This window comes from Leucoraja erinacea, chromosome 33, assembly GCF_028641065.1.
Source record: "Leucoraja erinacea ecotype New England chromosome 33, Leri_hhj_1, whole genome shotgun sequence".
In the NCBI taxonomy this organism is placed as follows: Eukaryota; Metazoa; Chordata; class Chondrichthyes; order Rajiformes; family Rajidae; genus Leucoraja; species Leucoraja erinaceus.
The window spans coordinates 12,958,037-12,982,644 of NC_073409.1; the positions used below are offsets into that span (position 1 = coordinate 12,958,037).

The 24,608-nt window shown below is 43.5% G+C and overlaps 1 protein-coding gene across 1 annotated transcript in view; it reads left to right on the plus strand.

Moving 5' to 3' along the window:
* The window catches only part of LOC129712717 (stereocilin-like), a 30,360-nt gene extending 13,266 nt beyond the window's left edge, over positions 1–17,094 (plus strand). The window contains exons 11-21 of the mRNA XM_055661382.1: positions 207–342; positions 2,438–2,634; positions 5,467–5,557; positions 6,488–6,677; positions 7,443–7,612; positions 8,497–8,652; positions 9,497–9,639; positions 10,041–10,189; positions 12,580–12,677; positions 14,599–14,749; positions 16,327–17,094. Coding sequence (XP_055517357.1) covers positions 207–342; positions 2,438–2,634; positions 5,467–5,557; positions 6,488–6,677; positions 7,443–7,612; positions 8,497–8,652; positions 9,497–9,639; positions 10,041–10,189; positions 12,580–12,677; positions 14,599–14,749; positions 16,327–16,424 — 1,579 coding nt within the window. The 3' untranslated portion in view covers positions 16,425–17,094. The remainder of the gene's footprint in view (positions 1–206; positions 343–2,437; positions 2,635–5,466; positions 5,558–6,487; positions 6,678–7,442; positions 7,613–8,496; positions 8,653–9,496; positions 9,640–10,040; positions 10,190–12,579; positions 12,678–14,598; positions 14,750–16,326) is intronic.
* The last annotated feature ends 7,514 nt before the right edge of the window (positions 17,095–24,608 follow it).

Genomic DNA, 24,608 nt, shown 5'->3' on the forward strand with positions numbered 1-24,608 from the left:
CAGCACCAAAGATCAGGATTGAACCTGAGACACAGGAGCTGTGAATCAATGGCCCTAATAACTGCAGCACCATGCCACTAATCCACCTTTCCTTACCCCTGCAAATCCTGTGATTATCTTGGAGATATCTATCAGTCATCCCTTAACCTTTTTCCATTCTGGAAAAAAATATCTGACTACTTAATCTCTCAATTATTTTTTTGCAGACTATTGAAAATTAGAAGATTTCCCATTAACATAACACAGCAGTTGCTGCAAGTAATTGTGAAAAACCCGATTCCATTCTTAAAGCTGCCAAGTTCGAAGCAAAGTCTGATGGTTGACTGGATTGTACAAGTACTGGTAAGATTCTAGTTGCCTCTATGTAATTTCACAGTGCAGGAAACAAGCTGTTTGTCTCGTTTCTCTACACCGAATTTTTAATAGCAGAGCAATTTTTTTATTTTTAAAAAGCAATACCACTATTTATTTAGTACCTTAAAGGGTTGTTTAACATCTTCCCAACTTCAGAACTTCCCACAGGTTTGATAAACATATTAAGTATGAAATATAATTGCCAATTTGCTCACCACAAGCTTCTGTACACTTAACCAAAATGCTACCTGGAGGGGAATAGCAATAAGGCGAAGATTAACAAATTTGGATCATTTTCTCTATAAAATTATCTGGGAGGTTCAGGGGAAACCTAACAGAAGTATATAAAATTATGAGAGGCATAGATAGGATCGACAGTCAGAACCTTTTTCCCAGGATGGAAATATTAAATAAATATCTAGAGGGCATAGCTTTAAGGTGAGGGGAGAAGGTTTAAAGGAGCTGCGTAGGGTAAGTTTATTTTACACAGGATGGAAGCAGACACAATGGTGGCATTTAAGAGGCTTTTAGAAAGGCACATGGATATACAGGGATATGGAGAGATATGGATCATGTGCAGGCAGAGATTAAACATAGAAACAGAAAATAGGTGCAGGAGTTGGCCATTCGGCCCTTCGAGCCAGCACCACCATTATATGATCAAGGCTGATCATCCATAATCATTACCCCATTCCTGCTTTCTTCCATATCCCTTGATTCCATTACACCTAAGAGCTATATTGAAACTTTCTTGAATACATCCAGTGAATTGGCCTCTGCTTCCTCCTGCGGCAGAGAATTCACAATTCACAATTCTCTGGTTGAAAAAGTTTTTCCTTATCTCAGATTAGTTTAGTTTAGCAACATGTTTGCCTCAGGCATTGTGTGCTGAAGGGTCTGACACTGTTACTGTACTATTCTATGTTCAATATGTTCTATATTTACAAGCAATGTTAAACTAGTTTAGTGTTCATGGGATAAATTGCCGTTGGAGTACTCGCCTGCATTTCCTCAGAACAATCCCATGGGATTTTGTACCAGAGCTTGGTTTCATTACTCATTGGGAAGTTGGTAGCCCCCGACAGCAAAGCAATTTCCCATCACTGCACCAGAAGTCTCTGGATTAGAGTGAACTCATAACCTACTGGGTCGGAGGTGAGCATCCTACCCTCTGAACCACAGTTTAACAACTAGTAGTGACACATCATAAATTTGAAGGGAAATATTATTTCTGATGGTATAAGTAGACAATTACTAGATTGTTGTTTGATTTGTAATCCCGTCAAAAATAAGGTAATATTTTTAATATTCATCTGGTAAATCTCTGATAGAATCATCTGAAGACTTTATCTGGGATAGAAAATCTGTCACTGAGAGGGTGGCTTCAATTTGGAAAATACTGACTGAGAGGGTGATGGGGGCAGATTACACTCACAGCTTTTAGTAAGTGTTTAAGAGGGACTGCAGATGCTGAGAATCGAAGGTTACACAAAAAAGCTGGAGAAACTCAGCGGGTGCAGCAGCATCTATGGAGCGAAGGAAATAGGCACAAACGTTGCCTATTTCCTTCGCTCCATAGATGCTGCTGCACCCGCTGAGTTTCTCCAGCTTTTTTGTGTAGCTTTTAGTAAGTGTCTGGATGAGCAGGGAAATTGGCATGGCAGAGAAGGCTACAGACTAAGTGGGTAAATGGGATATTCTGAAATGAGTTCTTGATGGTCAACAGGGACAGGTTGGGCCAAATGGCCTGATTCTGTGCTCTGGGACTCTATGCCTCTATGACAATAGTATTCTGAATTCAGCTCAGACTTCCCAAGGAAGTTTGATGTGCGTCAAAGGAGGAATATTGAGGTATAATGACAACGAGCAATAAATAATGTTTCAGCTTGCTGGCTGGAACATCCTTCGGGCTTTCTGAAAAAATGATTAGGATTTAAAAACAGAATAAAACCACAGATATTTCACAGTGATGGGCTGTAAGTAGATTAAGATGAATAAAAACTTTCTCATACATTAATCATTGCATTAAACTACAGCCAGTTTTACCCGGTGCAGATTATTTCCCAATACTCACCTTTTTCAGAATTTATACGGCGGAAGATTTACCAAAGCAGAGTTTGATCTACTGGGATTTGCAATAGCTTTTATTGCTGATGAAATATTCATAGCGATCCCTAGGATAGAGATAAAGAGAAACCTGGTGAAGATGAAAAATTATTGTTTTGATGGACAGAAGAAGTTGCTGCTGGGAGACATGTTAACTAAAGACACCATGTTTGGGTAGGTAACAACATCTTCAGAGTTGCCTGTTTCACTGAGATAGGATTAATCTGTAATATGGATTGTAATTTACCAGATTAAATGCAGGCTGCAGCAGTGACAAATCTATTCTGAGTTAGGGAAGAGATGATTGCAAAATTATTCTTGTCAATCATTCCTGGAGCCTGTACATCCTGAAGGACTCTTCCCACCCTGGACACAACCTGTTCCACCTGCTGCCCTCTGGCAGACGGTACAGGTCTTTCAAAACTCGCACAAACAGACTCAGAGACAGCTTCTACCCCATAGCCATACGTGAACTTCACAATGCAAAATATGTAATAACACTCACATTCAACTGAATGGTTCTACCTCAGCTGCTATTGTTATTTATCTGTAATTTTTTTTAATATGTATATATTTTTACCTTTTCTTATATATTTAAAATTGCTCTTGCGAATCGCACCGTGGGATTGACTTTTAAATTTTGTTGTACCATGTGCAATGACAATAAAGAGATTCATTCATTCATTCATTCATTCACATAACTGAAGTTGATTTTACACAAATATATTAGTTTTATATTAATCGAAAAAGTGCTGGAGAAACTCAGCAGGTCATGGCAGCATCTCTAGAGGACATGGGTGGGTTTAAAGAAGGATCTCAACCTGACAAGTTGCCTGTCCATGTCCTCCATAGACCTGCTGAGTTACTCCAGTACTTTTTATTTTCTGCTAAAGAAAAGCACAAAATGCTGGCCTAGAACTGCAGCATTTGCAGCATCACGCACATGATGAACGAAGACCAGGTCTTCAGACAAAGTGGAGCTTAAGGGTAAAGGGGTAATTCGTGGCAGAATACACAGATACATTTTTCAGTTTAGTTTATTGTCATATCTACCGAGGTTCAGTAAAAAGCTTTTTTGTTGTGTGCTATCCAGTCAATGGAAATACCATACGTTGTTACAATCAAGCCGTTCACATGGTGTACAGATACAGAATAGAGGTAATAACATTTAGTGCAAGATAAAGTGAAGTAAAGTCTGATTAAACGATAGTCCAAGAGTCTCCAATGTTGTAGAAGGTAGCTCAGGACCGCTCTTTAGTTGGTGATTGAATAGTTCAGTTGCTTGATGACAGCTGGGAAAGAAAGACCCAGTTAGTTCCGCTGTAATATCCAGCTCATCCCTCACCTTGTGGCATTCCTAAAAAAACCTCATGTTAGAGAAATCAATTGTGGCAATAGTAGATAGCGAGTTGGGGGCTAGAGAGTTTCAGACATAATAATAAGTATTTTACCTACATAAAATAAATAATGTTTTTTTATTAGGAATAAGTTTATTTTTGTTACCATGAGCCAAAAATACTAAAGACATTTTGTTACCTTGCTTAATAGAGTATCATTGTGCAAATGGCAATAGATTCCATTACTTGACAATTTCACCTGTGATTAAAGTAGTGGTTGTGCTCTTAAGAGTCAATGATATCTGATTACTGTGGGGGAGGCTACATGGAAACAAGTGTTTTCCTCCTGTACTGTTTACATCCAAGGCAGGTTTTTTTCTGCTTGTCAATTTTCAAGGTAACTTTTAAATGGTTCTCTAGTTGCTGATTAAAACCATGTTATAGTGGAATAGGCATGGGTATTGTAACTAGTGATCCCTAGTTTATTGGTCGTATTATATCCAATTTAGTTTAGTTTATGGTTGTCACGTGTACAGAGGTACAATGAAAAGCTTTTGTTCGCAAGTTATCCAGTCAATGAAACGACTATATATGATTACAATCAAGCCGTCCACAGTGCTCAGATAAAGAGTACAACATTTAGTGCAAAATGAAGTCCAATAAAGCTAGATTAAAGATAATCTAATGGTCTCCATTGATGTAGATGTGAGATCAGGATCACTCTGTAGCTGAGGAGAGGACTGTTCAGTTGCCTGATACCAAACAGTCCATGAACCTGAAGGTGTGCGTTTTCAAACATCTGTCCCTCTTGCCTGATCGGTGAAGGTAGAAGAGGGAGTGAACAGGGTGAGACTTGATCCTTGATTATGCTGGTGGTCTTGCCGAGGCAGTGTGAAACTTGTATTACAGCAGAATTACTTGTATGAACCAGTCATTTTAAATTCATGCATTCTATTCCTACTTTAAGCGAATACATCATTTTGATATTAGTTATCATGAAATATTAAAACATATTAGAGTGTGTGCAGTGGAGTTGATTGGGCCTTTAACCTTTCCTGGTAGTGCAGGTTAGTAGAAAGCCAGGAAGGGTGGCTGTAGTGTGATGTTTACATAAACCTTTTGCATAATAAATATATTTTATAATGAAAGAACACATGGTGACATTTTAATACATTAATAATAAACAGCAACATGTCTATGAGTTATATAATGAAGCTGTGCTTATTCTACCATTAGTAGAGTACAAGCGAACTCAAACAATCCCATGGTACATTCTGTTTGAACTCTTCCTATACAAAAGTAAAGATAAATGGTTTAACACCGTAACCATAGCAGGGATGGAAATTTTATCCATTACTTTTACAATTGCTACAGAGTGTGGTTTCCATCCTGTGATCATCAGACAGTAGTTTAAGAAGAAACTGCGTTGCAGAAATCATGGGGAATGTTGGATGCTTGTGCCAGGCATAAAATTGCTTTAATTAACCATATAACTATATAACAATTACAGCACGGAAACAGGCCATCTCGGCCCTACAAGTCTGTGCCGAACAACTTTTTTCCCTTAGTCCCACCTGCCTGCACTCATACCAGAACCAGATATACCACAACCAGACTTATTCACAGCTCTCTAATTGTATCAATTTAAACAGTTCTTCCTTTTCTCCAGTGACCCTGTTAACTGGACCTCGCTGATCTTGGACAAAGTGGATCGCCTGCTTTTCTTTCTTTCCATTGAGGATATACAAAAACTTCCACAGGTACTGTTCCCTGATTATTATTAACCGCTGGTGTAGAGCCTAGGCCAGGCTACATCTGGAGTGTTGCCCCCAGATCTCAGGAATGAGATGAACACCTTGATGGATTCTCCAGCCGATACAGGCTTGGAACATTACACAATGAAGGCGGCTTGTCCTTTCTTGAGGCCGGAATGTCCAAGGAGAACCAATTGATGCGTTTCAGATGATTAAAGGTTTGACAGGGTAGCAAGAACGAACCTAATAGGGGCAATCCAGAATATGAACATAACTCTAGGTAGCACTCAGAAAGTATAAATAAATCTCCATACCCAAAGGACAGGTGAAATCTGGCAAACTTTCCCCATCCTTCGTGAGCAGTGAAAGCCAGTGATCAGTTGTTGATTTCCAAATTAAGGTAAACAAAAATGCTGGAGAAACTCAGCGGGTGAGGCAACAACTATGGAGAGATGGAATAGGCGACGTTTCGGGTCGAGACCCTTCTTCAGACTGATGTTGGGGTGGGGGGGACCAAATTAAGGTAGTTTTTGCTACGTAGAGCAATATATTAAGGGTTGTGGAGAAAAGTGGGTAAATGTGGTCAAATTATATAATCTAAGTAATACCAGGCATATGGGCCTGTTCCCTGTATATCTCATTATATGGCCAGGGTCCCAACCAGAAATATCGATGATTTCACTGCCTCCCCAGATGCTGCTTGACCTACTGAATTCCTCCAGCAGTTTGTATTTTGCTCAGTACACAGAGGAGTTTGGAGGGGAATTGGACAATACTTGTGAATTGTGAAAGCGTATATAATCACATGAATCAATAGTCCAGTAAGAATCAGGAGAGGACAAAGTATGTAGTGAATAGATGAATTAATCCGAGCAAACCTTCCTGACAATCGCAGTGAGAAGATTCAAAAATCCAAACCTTTTTTCACCCTTTCAGGATGTTTTGATCTTGGAGAGGATTGAGATGTTGTTTCACAGCCAAAAGCAATGGGAGGATAGTGAGTTTGGTTCCACCTGCCAGCAAACAATGGAAAAATCTGATCGTGATGATCTATTCAGAAAGCAACGAATATTATTACAAACTGCAGTTGGCCTTCTCAACACCAGACAGCGGCAGGCCAGGAATGGTGAGGATGGGTGACCCTGCCCTTGGCTACTGTACCTCATCTCTTCAGCCCAGTCTTTTCCTCTCTTGGCTCCTTTAAAGCAACCTCTTTGATATACTATGTTGGTTACATCCTGATCTTCTCCTTTTGTGGCTTTGTGTCCATTTCAACTGCGTCCAGTTGTCTGAAGCACGATGGGATGTTAAAATTGCTGTTATGTTTTACCTGAGGACTGGCGTTATACATTGGGATTCAACCTTAAAGCGGGCGACACAGCAGCGGTAGAGTTGCTGCCTTACAGCATTAGAGACCCGGGTTTGATTCTGACTAGAGATGCTGTCTGTACGGAGCTTGTACGTTCTCCCCGTGACCTGTGTGGGAGGGGTTTCTCTGGGATCTCCGGTTTTCTCCCACACCAAAAAACGTACATGTTTGTAGGTTAATTGGCTTGGGTACAATAGTAAATACAATAGTAAATTGTCCCCAGTGTGTTGGATAGTGTTAATGTGCGGGATCGCTGGTCGGCGCGGACTCGGTGGGCCGAAGGGCCTGTTTCTGCGCTGTATCTCTCAACTAAATGAAACTAAGTGTTTACCTGTTAATTTTGACTTGAGCAATGCCTGTCCAGAGGGACTGGGTACAGAGTCAGTTCCGTGAGTCCAGCAGTGAGAAAGGAAATGGACCTCATGAGAGGTAAACCATCCATCATCTCGAACTGGAGAGACAGACATCCATGTAAAAGCACTTGGTAAAAGGAAGGTTCTAATTGCACTTGTTCTGTGTTAGACCCTGTCTTGACCTGCAGTGTTATACGCACCACCCTTCCCTCTGCATGGACCATTGATTTGTTGACTGGCATGGCGGCCGATGATTTCACCAACTGTTTGGAGATGATTGGCCAAGACCCAAACTTTCAACCATTCGAACTGTTTCAACTGCTGGAGAGGGTGAAGCAGGTACCAACGTTGCACAACACAACATTGAGATCAGAAAACTGCATGGTTGAATGGTCTCCCACTGTGAATTACTGTGTTAAATCTGTAATTATGGAACCCTGTGTTTTCTACTGAGTTCATATTTATTCACGCTTTATCACCATATATTTTGTTTCAATGTATTTTACTAATGGTTTATATGAATTGCAGTAATCAAAGTAAAATATGTGTCATAGATAGGGTATAGTTCTATCCAGCAGCATTTAAAACTGGTTTCTGAACACAGCTCTGGTGACATGCAAATTTATTGTCGCCTTCAGCTTTTATCTGAATAATCACAGAATTAAAAAAAAAAAACTCCTGGAAGAACTCAGAGGGTCAGGCAGAATCATTGGAGGGAAATGGACAAGCGACATTTCAGATTGGGACCTTTCTTCAAGACTGGAGTGGAGGAGAGACACATGGTAGAAAAGGGTGAGGGGAAGGGGTGTGACAAGAGCTGGCAGGTGGCAGTGGGAAGGAACTGTAGATGCTGGTTTACACCAAAGATAGACACACAATGCTTGAGTAACTTAGCGGGACATGTAGCATCTCTGCAGAGAAAGAATGGGTGATGTTTTGAGTCGGGAAGAAGGGATTCGACCCAAAACGTCACCCATTCCTTCTCTCCAGAGGTGCTCCCTGCTCCGCTGAGTTGCTCCAGCATTTTGTTTCTATCTTGGGTGATATTGGAATCCAGGTTAGGAAGGGTTGATTGGCAGACGAGTCGTGTGAGGGAGAGAAGGGGGAGATAGTAACCAAGGGTGGAGCTGATAAGTGGAGAAGCCAAAAGGGTGCAAATGGTGGAATCTGATCAGAAAGCATGGTGGGGAGTTCTGCCTCACAGAATGATTCTACTCTGTCAGATCTACAGGCTTGTATCAGCGATACCACCCCGGGTGATCGAGCAGCTTGGACGAATAGCAACCGAGTTCTCAGAAAAGGATTTGGCGAGGCTGGACCTGTCGGATCTGGGTGCAGTGGCAGCCCTGGGGAAAACTGCAGAGTGGACCAACAGGAAGGTATCTGACCCCAACTAATGATGCCAATGTGAAGCTTGGTAAAGAGAAGCTGCATGTGAATCTGGAAGGGGAAATGGATAAGGATGTGTGGGGGACATGGACGTATATAGCAATTTAAAGTGGTATCCTGGTTGGCATTGACATTGTGGGCCAAAAGGCCTGTTCCTGAGTGGTTCCTGTTCTATGGTGTGTGTGCAAGGCAGGTGTGCAACAGGCCTTTTCACCTAAACCGTGAATTCATCTGGTTCGCTCAATGAGAAACAGAAATGCATTGATCAGCTGAAGCCCCAGACTTGACCCTTGGGTCAGCCCTGAGGGAGCTGATCTCATTTCAGGGCAATACGACTACAGTGATTGGCATCTGCTTTCCATGAAGAAATAGCAGTGAATCTGGTCTTGGTCTCCGATATTCATCAGAGGGCTTGGACGATCTAAATAGCCACCATTAGTGGCTTGCCTCAATCCTGAACTCTAGAATGAACTCCATCAGCTTGAGATCACTCCACTACCCTCACCCCACCCCCCATTCTCCTCGATTCAAATACTCTTTGATTGGAATGCGCTGTCTTTAAGGAGATTAGGTGATTTTCAAAATAATTTGGATGTTTGAACACGTGAACAATGACTCGGAGGGTGGGGATGGCAGAGTAACACTTTAAAAGAATTTACCGTACATAAACACGATCATCCTAGGCTATTAGCAGCTCTGAAATGGGTTTAGATCCACAGGAGTTGGGTAGATGAATGAATCCAAACCTTGAATTTGGCATCATAACAAATGGATAAAGCTTTGCCCTTCTCATACAATATTTTGCACTAAAGGACTATTTAATCTTTGTTGCAGCTCACTGTATTGTTTACAACCTTCCTTCGTGTGAACAGACTCAGTGTGGAGGAGCTGGATTCAGTCAGTCTGGTTGCTCTAGGCCACATCATCTGTGGCATCAAACTGGCTGACATAGCTGCAATAAACCCAGTGGAATTCAGGTAGGCACCGCCAGACTTACTCAGAGTTGTCATCAAAGCTCAAGCTTTCATTTTGGAAGACCAGGGATTGTTCAGGGCAATGAGTGGCATAAGTGCATTTGTGGGGGCTCGGTTAAATAAACTAAGGAAGTGAAGAGTGGAAAGGTATGTGGATGGGGTGGGATTCAGAGTGGTGTGAGAACGCGTCTTTGGAGCATAAACACCAACTGAATGGCCAGGTTCCGTGTGTACATTTTACAGAAATGCTGCTGAACATTAGTAATGAAATGTTGCAATGGTGTGCATATCAAATTCCTTTGTTCTCCCTGTTCCACAACTTTGAATTTTACATTTACTCTTTTTAATTACAAACAAATGTGATTCCCGAATGGTGTACGACTCGTGGTGCTGGTGCATCTCAGCATGGCAGTTCTATGGATTGGGAGCCTGAGACTGTCGTGTGAAGAGTCCCAGCTTCACGGCCTGGTCAAGCTCGTCACTCGCACAGAGACGTTCGGAGACGTCAGTCAGTGGCGAGCTGAAGAGTTCATTGAAATCGGTTCCATTGCATGTAAGCAACTTTCCAGTTAAAGCCCTGTCCCACGGTACGAGTTCATTCAAGAGCTCTCCCGGAGTTTTAAAAAAAATCAAACTCATGGAAGCTCGTAGAATGTACATAGCGGGTACGTTGGAGCTCGGGGACCTCTCTTAGCAGCTCGTAACGTTAACAGCAAGCAATTGGAAAACACGGTAAGCTCAGAAAGACTCGTGAAGATTTTTCAACATGTTGAAAAATGTCCACGAGAGCCCCGAGTACCTAGGAGCGGCCATAATCCGTAAATCTCCGAGTTCGAATCGGGGCAAACTCGGGAGAACTCTTGAATGAACTCGTACAGTGGGACAGGGCTTTTAGCGTGTAAATGTGGCCCTTCGTAGGATATAGCTTATCCTCATTTTTACATGAAGAATTTTATCAACATCCAAAGAGCAGATTATCTGATGTAAAAAAAAAAAGGCGCTGGAGGAACTCGGGTCAGGCAGCATCTGTGGAGTCAGAGGGATGGTCGACCTTTCAGCTCATTACCCAGCAACAGGCCGGTATAAAGAGGTGAGGAGGGGTAACATTGGGCCTTGGCAGGAGGAGAGGTGACGTGCAGGTGGAGTCAAGGATAGGAGGAATGTGGGGGGGGGGGGGGGGGGGATATAAAGACCAGCTGGTGGGTGATAGGTGAAAACAGATAAGGAAAAGTATGGGCAGATGGTGGCCGGTAAGGGAGGAGGTAGTAGCAGGGGTGGAAGTTGAGAAGAGGAACTAGATAAGAGACGGTAGATGGGCAGATGGAACAAGGTACGGGAGATTAAACTAGGAATGAAGTAACCCACGTGGATAGACCCCTGGGTGATGGACAGCTGGAAGTGTGAAAGGTGAACGTAGGGAAAGAGAACTTGGGTTCAATGTTGATGCGATTGGGATACAGGCAACCAATGTGGAAAATGTGTTAGTCTTCTAGTATCCATTTAGCCTCCAGCTGGTCGTGTAGGCTGAAGACTGACAGTTCGGTGTGGAAGTGGGAAGGGGAGTTGAAGTGACTTGCACTGGGAAGATCGGGATGGCTGTTGTGCTCTGTAAAACGGCCACCTATTCTACACTTGGCCGTACTAATATAGAGGAGACTTAATCAGGGGCACCGAAAGCAGTAGGAAAGATTTGAAGACGTTCACATGAGCTGTTTAGGTGCTTGGATGGTGGTGAGGGAGGAATTGTAGGGCAGGTGTTGCAACTTATGTGGTTGCCAGGGAAGGTGTCGGGGATTAGAGAGGTATGAGTGGATCTGTGTCTCACGGGAAGTGTGGTGCTTGCAGAGAGCAACTAGTGGTTGGGATCACGTTGGAGGTGGGGGGAAATGGCACTGAATGATGTGCTGAATGTGGAGGCTGCCAGGGTGAAAGGTTACGACCACGGGGAACTCTGTCCCTGTTCTGTATGGGGGTGAAACCAGACATCCGGCAAACAGAGGAAACACGAGTGAGGGATCTATCAACTACGTGAGAAGAAGAATTATCTGCAGCCTCTTGTGTCTCTGGACAATCTGGTGATTCTTCTCTCGGGACGAGTCCTGGGACCTGGTTACGTGCAACTTGGCTGCTGAGCTTCTACTTTACGGGAATGGTCACATCAGTAAATGAGACGGTGAAAGGTGATATAACAGCAGATACTTTCATAAGGCTCGTTCCCTCACTGTCAGAACCGATCTCAGTCCATTAGTTCTAATGGCTTTTAACTATTCAGTCCTTTGTACTTATTCTTCCAGTCAATTTGATCTTAGTTGATCTGCACTTCATTCCATTACTGGGTTTGCCTCACGCACTCTGATATCCTTACTCCACAAACCTCAACTGTGTCAGTTGATCTGCGGCATCAGTTTATCAACAAAGGATTCAATATTTCCGTTCTTCTTTGTCCAGTCCACAGGTCTTTCATGGCAGCATTTGGGGGGTCAGGAGGAGAAACGATAACTGGTTTCACAAAAAAAGTCACAAAGTGCTGGAGTAACTCAGCACGTCAGGCAGCATCTCTGGATAACATGAACTGGTGACGTTTTGGGTCGGGACTCTTCTTCAGCTGAGTTGCTCCAGCACTCTTTGGAGTCAAGAGTGTTCAATTGTCATATGCTGCAGGACAGCAACAATGAAATTCTTACTTGCTGCAACTTCCCAGGCACATTTGCACAATAAATATACACTAATCAATAATTCTGTAAATTACAGTAATCAGTAATACTGGATAACCAGGCTATGATAGTGCAACAGAGATCCAACAGTTTATGAAAGTACAGACTAGGGAGAAGGGAGGGGAACCGATGCAGAAGCTTTTAAAGGGAGGGGGTATATTTTATTGTTTATAAATGTACTTGCTGCCGTTTACTTAATATTTATTTGACTTTTTTCTCACTGCAATAGCTGGTCTTCCAGATATGGTTCTCTCATCACTGGTCAAGGAACAAGTTGAAGGACTCAGCCCTATTGCTATTGCAACTCTGCCGCCAAAGAAACTCTCAGTACGTGTGTAACCTTCTCCATCAATTGTCACAAGATATTGAGCCAGATATGTCACGCTTGCTGTCCATGTGGATTCCAGCCCTTTAAAAGAGAAGCTCCAACACAGCATAGTTCTGCCATAATGCACTAGTTGTGTTCCGAAGAAAGTTTGTCGTAGAGAAAATCATGTTATTAGAAATGATTGTATCAAGGGGGAAAATAAGGTTAGAGTCTAGAGAGTTTCAGACTCACAAAAACAAAGCTATTCTCCGCACGTTTATTTCAAAAATAAAGGTATTTTTTAATAGCTATAAATCTTTGTAACTGCAAACAAAAAATACTGAAGACCGTATCTTATAGTTTTTAACAGAGTATCATTGCACAAGTGTTAATATGGAGGTGATTGTTTGTCAATTCCAATGGCCACTTGTGAAACTGCCAGACTGTGTTTCTGAGAGTATCCGGTTACTGCGTTGAGATTACATGGAATCAATCACTGACTTCCCCCAAGACAGTTTTTTTTCTTCTTGTCAATTCTCAAAGTAACTTTTAAATGGTTCTCAATCACAACTGTATTATAACCAAAGTGGTCCACATAATAATATTATACATTCATGTCATAGGAACAGAATTAGGCTATTTGGCACATATCTAGTGTTTTCTAATTCATGTGTTGTATCCAATTTGCATTATAGAAACACTTGTTATATCAGAATTACCTGACCTGTATTGTTTTTTTTTCTTCCCATTCTGTGCTGAAGTTGTTAATTGTTTGCAAGAATACTCATTTATTCAATTATAGGGCCAAGAGTGGTTTCCCTATCTCCAAGATCTTGTAGGCTTCCACACCAACTATTTTTTTCTTTTGAGTTAGTGCTGGCTCAGAAGAAGCTCATTTTCTGAGTCAGAGTTTGCAAATTCAAATCCCAATCCACATGCTAAATACCAGAATCTAGGCTGACACTTAGCCCAGTACTGAGAGATAGAGTGGTCTAATTGGAAGTGGGATCTCTAAGTTGAGACATTGAAGATCTTGCAACACTATTTCAAAGAATGGGTTATTCAATATTTCATAAATTCATGTGATAGGAGCCAAATTAGGCCATTCGGCCCATCTAGTCTACTCCACCACTCAATGAATCATGGCTGATCTATCTCTCCCTTCTAAACCCATTCTCATGCCTTCTCCCCATAACCCATTTATTCTGTATTCAACATTGTGAAAATATTAACCAATTTATTGCTGTTCATGTGAAACCTGTAGAAATGTTTTCCCCATTACAACAGCTCAAAAATAACTTAGTGGACCATTGAGACCTTGATGAGCACTGTAAAAATAAAAGATTTTCCAGTTTTTCATGTTAAATATTCCATCTGATAGAATGTTGTGATTATTTCTTGCTCATTCCTGCCACCCTCCTCGTTTATATGTTATTAATTTGATGTAGCCTCAAATTCCTGTTCCCATAGCTTCATGTGAAATAATATTACAGATTGGGGCTTCCATTTCCAGTAACTATTTTCTATTCCTGCCGGTTGTTCATGCTGAATGGCCCTGAAGAGCCGAGTTTCTCCTATAATTCCTCCTAATCAAGTCCTTTGATGCTTGTGGTCAATGTTGTGACTCACTTCCTACACTCAACTGCATTGTTTGCGTCACATTGATCAGAATCGGAGTCAGTGCTCAAGGTGGGTCTGACCAGTGGATCTGACCAGAACTGGGTAGAACTCATCTGGGCATATGTAAAATATTGTCCATAAACCTTCCATATTCTCCAAAGAAAGCAGTATAATATCCTATCTGAGTTTCCACTTCCAACATACCAGCGCACATATCATCGGCATAATATTTAAGCTGCTTCAGTCAAATACCTTCAATAAATGCAGCCAAATAAGTTATTTCACTTGTTTTACCGATTCCCTCTTTCCTTCCTGTGTCAGGTTGTATTTAGTCCTGCGCAGATTCGCATGTTTAATTATCAGCAGGCGGTGGCTGTGACTCCCGCCCAGTTGAAGGAACTCGGTGATGTGCAGAAGAAAGCTTTGGACATGGTCCTCACATCGTGGCACAGAACAGCAATTGACATAAGAGGTAAACACTGGCCCGTTGCCAGAACATCACATGGAATGTACTGCACAGAAACAGGCCACTTAACCCCTACTCCTTTCATTGACTCATGTTCAGGACATGGGCATACATAGCAAGCCAGACTTATTGCCCTCTGTAACTGTGCCTCAGATGATGGCAGTGAGTCATCTTCTTGAACTTAGCAGTCTTTCTAGTGAAGGGGGTCTCACAATCAAATTGTGTCAACTAACTGTTGAGCCGTCCCGAGGTGTTGTGGATCTAACTCAACGAAACACCAGTGAAGGGAGGTGCCCATATGATATACTCATGATCATGCATCAACATGATCAGTTTAATAAAAAATATGCTTGTAAGCATGTAGGTAGTTGTTTATTGTCCTTAGCATAAGTTGGTATAATTGATTTAGATAGTGCTTTGGCTTGGTTGTCTTGGTTGAGTGCTTATCCTGGTGTTATAGCACAAGTACTTAGCGTTTTAATTGTCATGTGTGGGGATTCCAGAATTTAGATACATTGAGGATGGACTGCTGATATTTTTCCAAGTCCAAATGTTGTGTAGCTTGGAAGGGAAACTGCAGATGATGGAAGTAGAAGTCACCGCATTTGGAGGAGTTTTTCAGAGTATCCTGAACAAGTAACTGCAGTGGATTTTATACATTGTGCACATTGCAGTCAGTGTTGAAAGTGATGGATGGCGTGCAAGTCAAATGAGTTTGTATAATGTTAAGCTGCTGGACTTGTTGGAGCTTCAATTATTTAAACCGAACCTAAGCATCCTTTCTTCCTCCATCCAGCAAGATTAGCCTTCCCTTTTTCCATTGAATTCTAATCCAGCTTCCACTTAACTGCTTCCATGCTGTTCATTTTACCTGCTATTGCAACACTGCCTTAGTCATCAGGTGGGTAAAGCTGAATGTTGTTGAGTCGTGATGAGTTCTTAATGATAATAGTGCTTAGGATAAAGCCGGCTGAAATATAATGAGCGTTCAGATTTAACTAGATTTGAAAATGTAAGAATTTTATCAGATCTCTAATACAACACCAGGCATCCTTTTGATTAATGGACAAGAGGATACTAGTGCTCTGGGAAACCAGCAGTCCATTGAAAACAAACTGTGGTGTTCCCACATTCCATCAGTAACCTGTTGCAGCCACCAAATTGCACCTCACAAATATATCTGCCCAACCCTGCAACATCGAACATACCTTATGGCCTTTTTAAGTAAAGTTAACTATTTGGTCTTTGATCTAAATTGGCTCATGCACTCACAGAATAATCCCTCATCCCTAAACCCTCTACTATTGAATTTCATCTCTTTCTCCTCCCTCAAGAACCTCCTCAAAATCCACTTGCTGTAGCAAACCTATTAACTTATTCTTTTCTTATGAATAATTACTAATTAAATAGTCTACAGAATGGACCCGACCCAAAACATTGCCTATCCATTCCCTCCACATATGCTGTCTGACCTGCTGAGTTACTCCAGCACTTTGTGCTTTGCTGACAATGAAGTAAACTCGTGACATGTGTTAACTGTAGCTGGTTATTAATGAACTGAACTCTATTCCCTCTATTTGTAGGAAGATCATCTGGAAGAAATCTGTGTGCGAGCTTGAATGGAGTACTGTTGTGTCTGATTTGTAGTCTTTTACATACAAGACAAGAAGCTCGTCTGTAACAATTAAAATATACATTTATCTTGTGTTGCCCTATATTTGTATGTACCTTTGTCCAGCTTTGCATTCACGTGTGGAGCTGACTGCAGAATTCCATGTTTGAGAGATTTTGTACTTGTGATTCAGACTTTCTCATTTTTGTTTGCTGAGCTTAGCTCTTTTTTGTTTTACTGAAATTGTGTGGTTAAATAAAGAATTGATTTTTGCTTTGGATTAATTTAACTGTCTCACAAGCAGTTGATTTTCTGTTGTAAGGTCTGTATCTCTCTCCACAGATGCTGTCTGATCTGCTGAGTGCTCCCAGCATTTCCTGTTTTAATTTCAGATTTCTAGCATATGCGTTTTAAATTTGATTTTTAACTGTTATGTAACTGAGATCTGAGAAAATAATCCAAGTTTGTCCAACCACTCCATACAGCTCATACTCTAGCAACATACTGGTGAATCTATTCTGCACCCTCTCCAAAACCTTCATATCCTTCCTGTAATGCTCCAAACTTTTATATTCAAAGCCTTGACCAAAGAAGGTAATTTTACAAATGCCCTCTTCCCCACTCTATATATTTGTGTTGTCACATCAAAATATATGGATTTGTATTCCAAGATCCCTTTGTATATTAGTGCTCCTGAGGGTCCTCCCAATTATTGTATACTATATTTGACCTCTCAAAGTGGAACACCTTACACTTGAACTTCATATTCAATGTCCCTCATCCCCTCAATGGTCCCTTATCCCCTCAATGGTCCCTTATCCCCTCCATGGTCCCTCAGTCCATCAACATTGGTCAATGTCCGGTTCTCCCTCAATGACCCTCAGTCTGGCAGTCCCTCAGTGACCAACTGACTCTCAGTGTCCTTCATTCCCTCAGTGACCAATGGTCCCTCAAAATCTTCCTCAAGTGTTCCTCATTTCCCTCAGTGTCCGGCTTGGCGCCAGTGGGGGGGTGAGGGGGGGGTCAGGTGGGCTCGTGGCCGAAGCGAACGGACAATCGCTCCGCACGAGCTTTCCTTCTCGCGCTGAAGTTTGCCCGGTTTCGCGCAGACGAACAGCGGGCTCCGCCAATCGGATGGACTGTCCACGCCATGGCCCAAAGGCGTGGCCGGAGCAATGTCCAATGGTCAGCGAGGGGGGCGGGACATGGCGGTGTCTATAAAAGACGGCGCTGTCCAGGCACCGTCCGCAGTGTCCGAGGGTGAGTGGCCGGAGAAGAACCTCGACGCGCGCCCTCAGCGCGAGTGGACAGCGGCGCGCCCCCGCCAGGGATCCTTCAAGACACAATCCATCGCTCTGGTCATCCCACTGGTCAGCGAGGCTTCACCGGCCGGTCCGGGTGTGCGTTCCGGCCACGACCAAAGACAAGGTCCAAAGACATCGCCCCTCTCCCGCAATTTAATAAAATATCCTCTCATTCCTTCCTTCCCATCCGCCCAAGTCCCCTTGAGGAGCGAGGGGTGAGTATGAAGGGGTCTGAGGGCGGGGAGTCTATTTCGTGTGTCATTCTGCTCCATTGATGGTGTTCGCTGTTACACACACTCAACGGCGCTAAGTCCCCGCAAGCCCAGCTACGCACAAATATCTACAGGTCAGGTTGGCTCCGAGTAGATCCAGCGCCCCTGGACCGCTCTGCGTCCGGCCTTGAAGACGATGGCGTGGGAGGCCGCAACCGAGATGAACTTCCAGACCGAGATCTTTTCGGAGATCGGTGAGGTCCAATCTCCTCGGTAAGAAGAAAAAGAGCTGGAGGAACTCAGCGGGTCAGGCAGCATCTGTGGAGGGAACGGACAGACGACGCTTTGGACCGTGACCCTTCAATACTCCATTCTTGTCTCCAGATGTTGATGATCACCATGGGCTGGAATGACACATCGTTGAAGATCCCAAAGACCAATCTTGCTCCAAGTTCTCTGTGACCATCCACACCTGGCGCTGGAGAAGCTGTTGAGGTGGGGTTTCTTGTCGCCCTGGATCTCCTCCAGATGGTGTGAAGGGGAACACATGAAACATCTGCCGACTGATGTGGTCGCCAGCTGTTTGCGAGGAACTTTCCCTCCAAAGACTTGCAGAAAAATGCCATTGGGACAGATGATGAGCCAGACGAGTTTGATAAATGTCTTAAACACCATGCAACCCCAAGAGGGATAGATAAGCACACAACAAAAGTCTCAGTACACATGTCAATATAAACCAAACTAAAGAAAACTAAACTAAAACAGATAAAATGAACGTCAGGAACTCGAGTACTGTTCGTGTAAAACCATCAGATTTGAAGCCACATCGGTGGGGACCACACCGGAATTTCTCACTCCGCCCAACAAAGGCCCTTTTAAGACCCACTTTCCACCCCGCCCGCGCTCTCGTCTGAATTTGGGATTTCATCGTCAACATTTCCCAGTACAACTGGCAGCGATCTGGTGCACGGGAGAATCCACGGCCTTTAAGAAATTTGTCAATCTCATCTGGCTCAGACTCATCATTTGCCCCAGTGGCATTTTCCTGCGTGTTTGGAGGGAAAGTTCCTCGTAAACAGCTGCCGATGTTCAGTCGGCAGATGTTTCATGTTTTCCCCTTCACACCATCTGGAGGAGAACCGGGGCCACAGGAAATCCCACCAACTTGTTCCTCAACAGCTTCCCCAGCGCCAAGTGTGGGCGGTCACATAGAACGTGGAGCAAGATTGGCCTTTGGGATCTTCAACCAGGTGTTATTCCAGTCCATGATGATCATCAACCTCTGCGAACTGTGTCATCGTTAACTGACCTGGTGAATGAAGACTAGAATGGAGCTTTGAAGGGCCGTGATCCAAAACATCATCTGTCCATTCCCTCCACATATGTTGCCTGACCTGCTGAGTTCCTCCAGCTGCTTTTCTTCTGACCAATGAGATTGAGCCTCGCTGATCTGTTCCAGAGCCATAGGAAGTTGTTCCTCAACAGCTGCTCCACATCTGGAAGTTTGCTTCAAACTTGGGAGAAAAATTAGCCTTTTGCAAAAGCTCTCGATTCTGTCCGCAGACGTGGCTCTACCAGGTATTGGAGACGATTGGATGTCCACCATGTCTTCTAAACCTCATCCAGTCCTTCCACAAAAACATGCATCTACAGTGCAATGTGATGGCGCTACTTCGGACAGTTTCCCCATGAGTAGGGGAGTGAATTGGGAGTATAAAGATAGAGTTAAAGGGAAAGCAAGTACCGGAAAAGTTACAAAAAACTCCCAAATTAATGGGAAGGAAAGTTCGAGAAGGGATAAGAGAGTAGGGTCAGGGCCAATAGTGACTGGTATGAGAGGGTAGGTGATTACAAAGTTAAAATGTTTATATTAATGCGCAAAATATAAGAAATAACATGGACGAGCTTGAGGCTCAGTTATAAATTGGCAAGTATGCTGTTATGGGAACTACAGAGACATGGCTGCAAGAGGACCAGGGCTGGGGACTGAATATTCAAGGGTATGCGTCCTATCAAAAAGACAGGCAGGTGGGCAGAGGAGGTGGGATAGCTCTGTTGGTGAGGAATGAAATTCAGTCCCTTGCAAGGGGTGACAGAATCAAGAGATGTAGAGTCAGTATGGATAGAACTGAGGAATTGCAAGGGTAAAAATCCCAAATTGGACATCTACAGGCCCCCAAATAGTAGCCTGGATATTGGGTGCAAATTGAATCAAGAGTTAAAATTGGCATGTCGTAAAGGTAATACTGTGGTTGTTATGGGTGATAACATGCAGGTAGACTGGGAAAATCAGGTTGGTACTGGACCACAAGAAAGGGAGTTTGTGGAGTGCCTCCGTGATGGATTCTGAGAGCAGCTTGTACTGGAGCCTACCAGGGAGAAGGCAATTCCAGCTTTAGTGTTGCGTAATGAACTGGATTTGATAAGGGAACTCAAGGTAAAAAAGCCGTTAGGAGGTAGTGACCATAATATGATAAGTTTTAATCTACAATTTGAGAGGGAGAAGGGTAAATCGTAGGTGTCAGTATTACAATTGAACAAAGGGACTATGGACCATGAGGGAGGAGCTGGCCAAAGTTGACTGGAAAGATATCCCAGCAGGGATGACAGTGGAACACCAATGGCAGGTATTTCTGGGAATAATACTGAAGGTGCAGGAGCAGTTCATTCCAAATAAGAAGAAAGATTCCAAAGGGATTAAGGGGCGACCGTGGCTGACAAGGGAAGTCAGGGACAGTATAAAAATAAAAGCAAAGAAGTATAACATAGCAAAGATGAGTGGGAAGCCAGAGGATTGGCTAACGTTCAAAGAGCAACAGAAGATAACTAAAAAGGCAATACAGGGAGAAAAGATGAGGTACGAAGGTAAGCTAGCCAAGAATATAAAGGAGGGTAGTAAAAGCTTCTTTAGGTATGTGAAGAGGAAAAAAATAGTTAAGACCAAAGTTGGACCCTTGAAGATTGAAAAGGGTGAATTTATTACAGAGAACAAGGAAATGGTAGATGAGTTGAACAGGTACTTTGGATCCGTCTTCACTGAGGAAGACACAAACAATCTTCCTGATGTACTAGTGGCCAGAGGATCTGGGGTGACTGGGGAACTGAAGGAAATCCACATTAGGCAGGAAATGGTGTTGGATAAACTGATGGGACTGAAGGCCGGTAAATCCCCAGGACCTGATGGTCTGCATCCCAGGGTACTTATGGAAGCGGCTCTAGAAATTGTGGACACATTGGTGATAATTTTCCAATGTTCTATAGATTCCGGATCAGTTCCTTTGGATAGGTGGGTAGCTAATGTTATCCCACTTTTTAAGAAAGACAGGAGAGAGAAAATTGAATTATAGACCAGTTAGGTTAGGGTTAGGGACCACAGATGGGCTGTAAAATATTCTTCCTTCAATGCATGGATTTTAAACAATAATATATTAAAATTAAAATTCAGTTTTATTTACAGATGTATTGGTCCGCTTCCAGATCCAATCACCACCTCTAACTTTTCACAGGGATGGATTCAGTGAGTGTAGATTGAACTCACCTCTCCCCTCCACCCCCTGCTGCCCCATCACTTCTTCCCTTCCCCTCTCTTCCTCCCTTCTCCCCACTCCACTCTTCTCCCCCTTCTCCACCCCCCTCCCCTCACATCTTCTTCTCCCCCTCTCCCTCCTTTCTCCCATTCTCCAACCCCCTCCCCCACTTTCCCCCGATGCCACCCATTTGTGAACCCAGCCTGTGACCAGTGAATACCCGCACACTATCCCCCACACATTAGGGACAATTTATACAAACCCTAGCCGTAACCCTAACCCTAACCCTAACTCTAGGTTGATAGGCTTGGTAGAAGTATAAATTGTCCCTATGGGATTGTGTGTGATTGTGTGCGGCGGATCGCTGGTCAGTGCGGACTCGGTGGGCCGAAGGGCACTGTATCTCTGAACTAAATGTGATACAGGGGCCCCAGAGGTTGGACTCGAACCCCCAATGTTCTGCCTGCTCATGGGAACTAAATTGTTGGCCACGTTGTCCCAGAGGGCAGATCCCCCTTCCAATGGTCTCTCCAAACCCCCAGAGGCAACGGGCTTTTCAACTGGGTACAGGCAAATGTTGTCAATGTACCAGTGCCACCCACCTGCTCTGGCCATTGGGTCTAAATACCCACCACCCATTTTGAAGCAAGGTGATGGGGCGGGGAAGAAGAGGGGGGAGAGGAGAAGGGTAGGGGGGTAGTGGAGAAGGAGAGATGGGGCAGGAGGGGGGTGGATGTGAGAGGGGAGTTCAGTCTACACTCACTGAATCCATCCCTGTGAAAAGTTAAAGACGGTAATAGATCTGGAAGCGGACCAATGCATCTGTAAATAAAACTGAACCACTCAGCCATCTTTTCATTTGCACAATTGATTTTATTGTATTAATTTTAATATATTAATGTTTAAAATCGGAAAGAAGAATATTTTACAGACCATCTGTGGTCCCTAACCTTAACCGGGACAGCATACGTCAGCGTGTAACGGGGCGCACGGCATGATGAGGCACCCAGATGTCACCCCTGGATTTTGAACATTCCAAAATCCAGGGGCGACAGGGGGACCCCACGCGTCACTACATGTGTCACCACGAGTCATGACCCGACCATGACGTGACAACCTCTTTTCAAGCTGTTGCCAAAAATGTCGCCCAAATGGGACAGGATCCTTAACAGGATCGGTCCGAGTCAGCATGGACTTACAAAGGAGAAATCATGCTAAACTAATCTTCTGGAATTTTTTCAAGATGTAACTAGGAAAATGGACAAGGGAGAGCCAGTGGATGTAGTGTACCTGGGCTTTCAGAAAGCATTCAATAAGGTCCCACATAGGAGATTAGTGGGGAAAATTAGGGCACATGGTATTGGGGGTAGAGTGCTGATATGGATAGAAAATTGCTTGGCAGACAGGAAACAAAGAGTAGGGATTAACGGGTCCCTTTCAGAATGTCAGGCAGTGACTAGTGGAGTACCGCAAGGCTTGGTACTGGGACCGCATCTATTTGCAATATATATTAATGATTTAAGTGAAGGGATTACAAGTAACATTAGCAAATTTGCCGATGACACAAAGCTGGGTGGCAGTGTGAACTGTGAGGAGGATGCTATGAGGATGCAGACTGACTAAGACAGGTTGGGTAAGTGGGCAGATGCATGGCGGATGCAGTTTAATGTGGATAAATGCGAGGTTATCCACTTTGGTAGCAAAAACAGGAAGGCAGATTATTATCTAAATGGTGTCAAGTTGGGAAAAGGGGAAGTACAATGGGATCTGGGGGTCCTGTTTCATCAGTCAATGAAAGTAAGCATGCAGGTACAGCAGGCAGTGAAGAAAGGGCCCTAGTGAGACCACACCTGGAGTATTGTGTGTAGTTTTGGTCTCCAAATTTGTGGAAGGACATTCTTGCTATTGAGGGAGTGCAGTGTGGGTTCACAAGGTTAATTCCCGAGATGGCGGATATGCTGAGAGAATGGAGCGGCTGGGCTTGTATACTCTAGAACTGAGAAAGATGAGAGGGGATCTTATTGAAACATATAAGATTGTTAAGGGTTTGGACAAGCTAGAGGCAGGAAACATGTTCCCTATGTTGGGGGAGTCCATATTGGGGGTATAGTTTAAGAATAAGGGGTAAACCATTTAGAATGGAGATGGGGAAACACTTTTTCACACAGAGTTGTGAATCTGTGGAATTTTCTGCCTCGGAGGGCGGTGGAGGCCGGTTCTCTGGATACTTCCAAGAGAGAGCTAGATAGGGCTCATAGATAGCGGAGTCAAGGGGATATGGAGAGAAAGCAGGAATGGGGTACTGATTGTGGATGATCAGCCATGATCACATTGAATGGCGGGGCTGGTTTGAAGGGCAGAATGGCCTACTCCTGCACCTATTGTCTATTGAAGCAAGGTTGTGTCCCAGCGCCCAGGCTGTTCGGCATCTTCCTATCTGCCCTCTGTCCTTTGTTTTCACGACTGACACAGAAGGAGAGGATCTTCACACTAGAAGCGACAGGAACCTCTTCATCAACGCTGAAACCAAGGTAAGAACTGTGCTTATAAATGTTCAATGGTTATATATTTGTCATATTTACTGAGCTAAAGTGAAATTCGTTTCTGTATACACTTTAATACATGTATCACCATACATAATCACTTTGACAAATAAGCATCTCGGATATGGTACAAGTGTATAACAGTAGTAGATTAGTAGATTGAGATAGTATACAGAGAGGCCAGGTTTGGTTCCAATTTTCAAGTCTCAGTTTGTAAGTGCAGAGTTCTTGTGTTGTTGTGTTGGCGGGGTGTGTGTGGGGGAAGGGGAGGGGGAAGGGAGTGCAGCGAGCATTGTTGAAACATAGAAACATAGACATAGAAAGTAGGTGCGAGAGCAGACCACCAGGTCCATCGAGCCCGCACCGCCATTCGCTCATGGCTGAACACTAAACAGACACACTTACCCACAAACAGTAGACACAAGACACAGAACACAAGACACTACCCTCCCCTTTATACCGCTATCACCCCTCTCCACCCCAAGAACCTCGTGATCTCCTGGGGGAGGCAAAAAACCGGATAAAAACCCAGGTCCAATTCGGGAAAAAAATCCGGGAAATTCCTCTCCGACCCCAATCTAGGCGATCGACACTTGTCCAGGAGATCACTCAGGTCTTACTATACTAACCATACCTAGGTCCATATCCCTGCCCTCTCCCCGTAGCC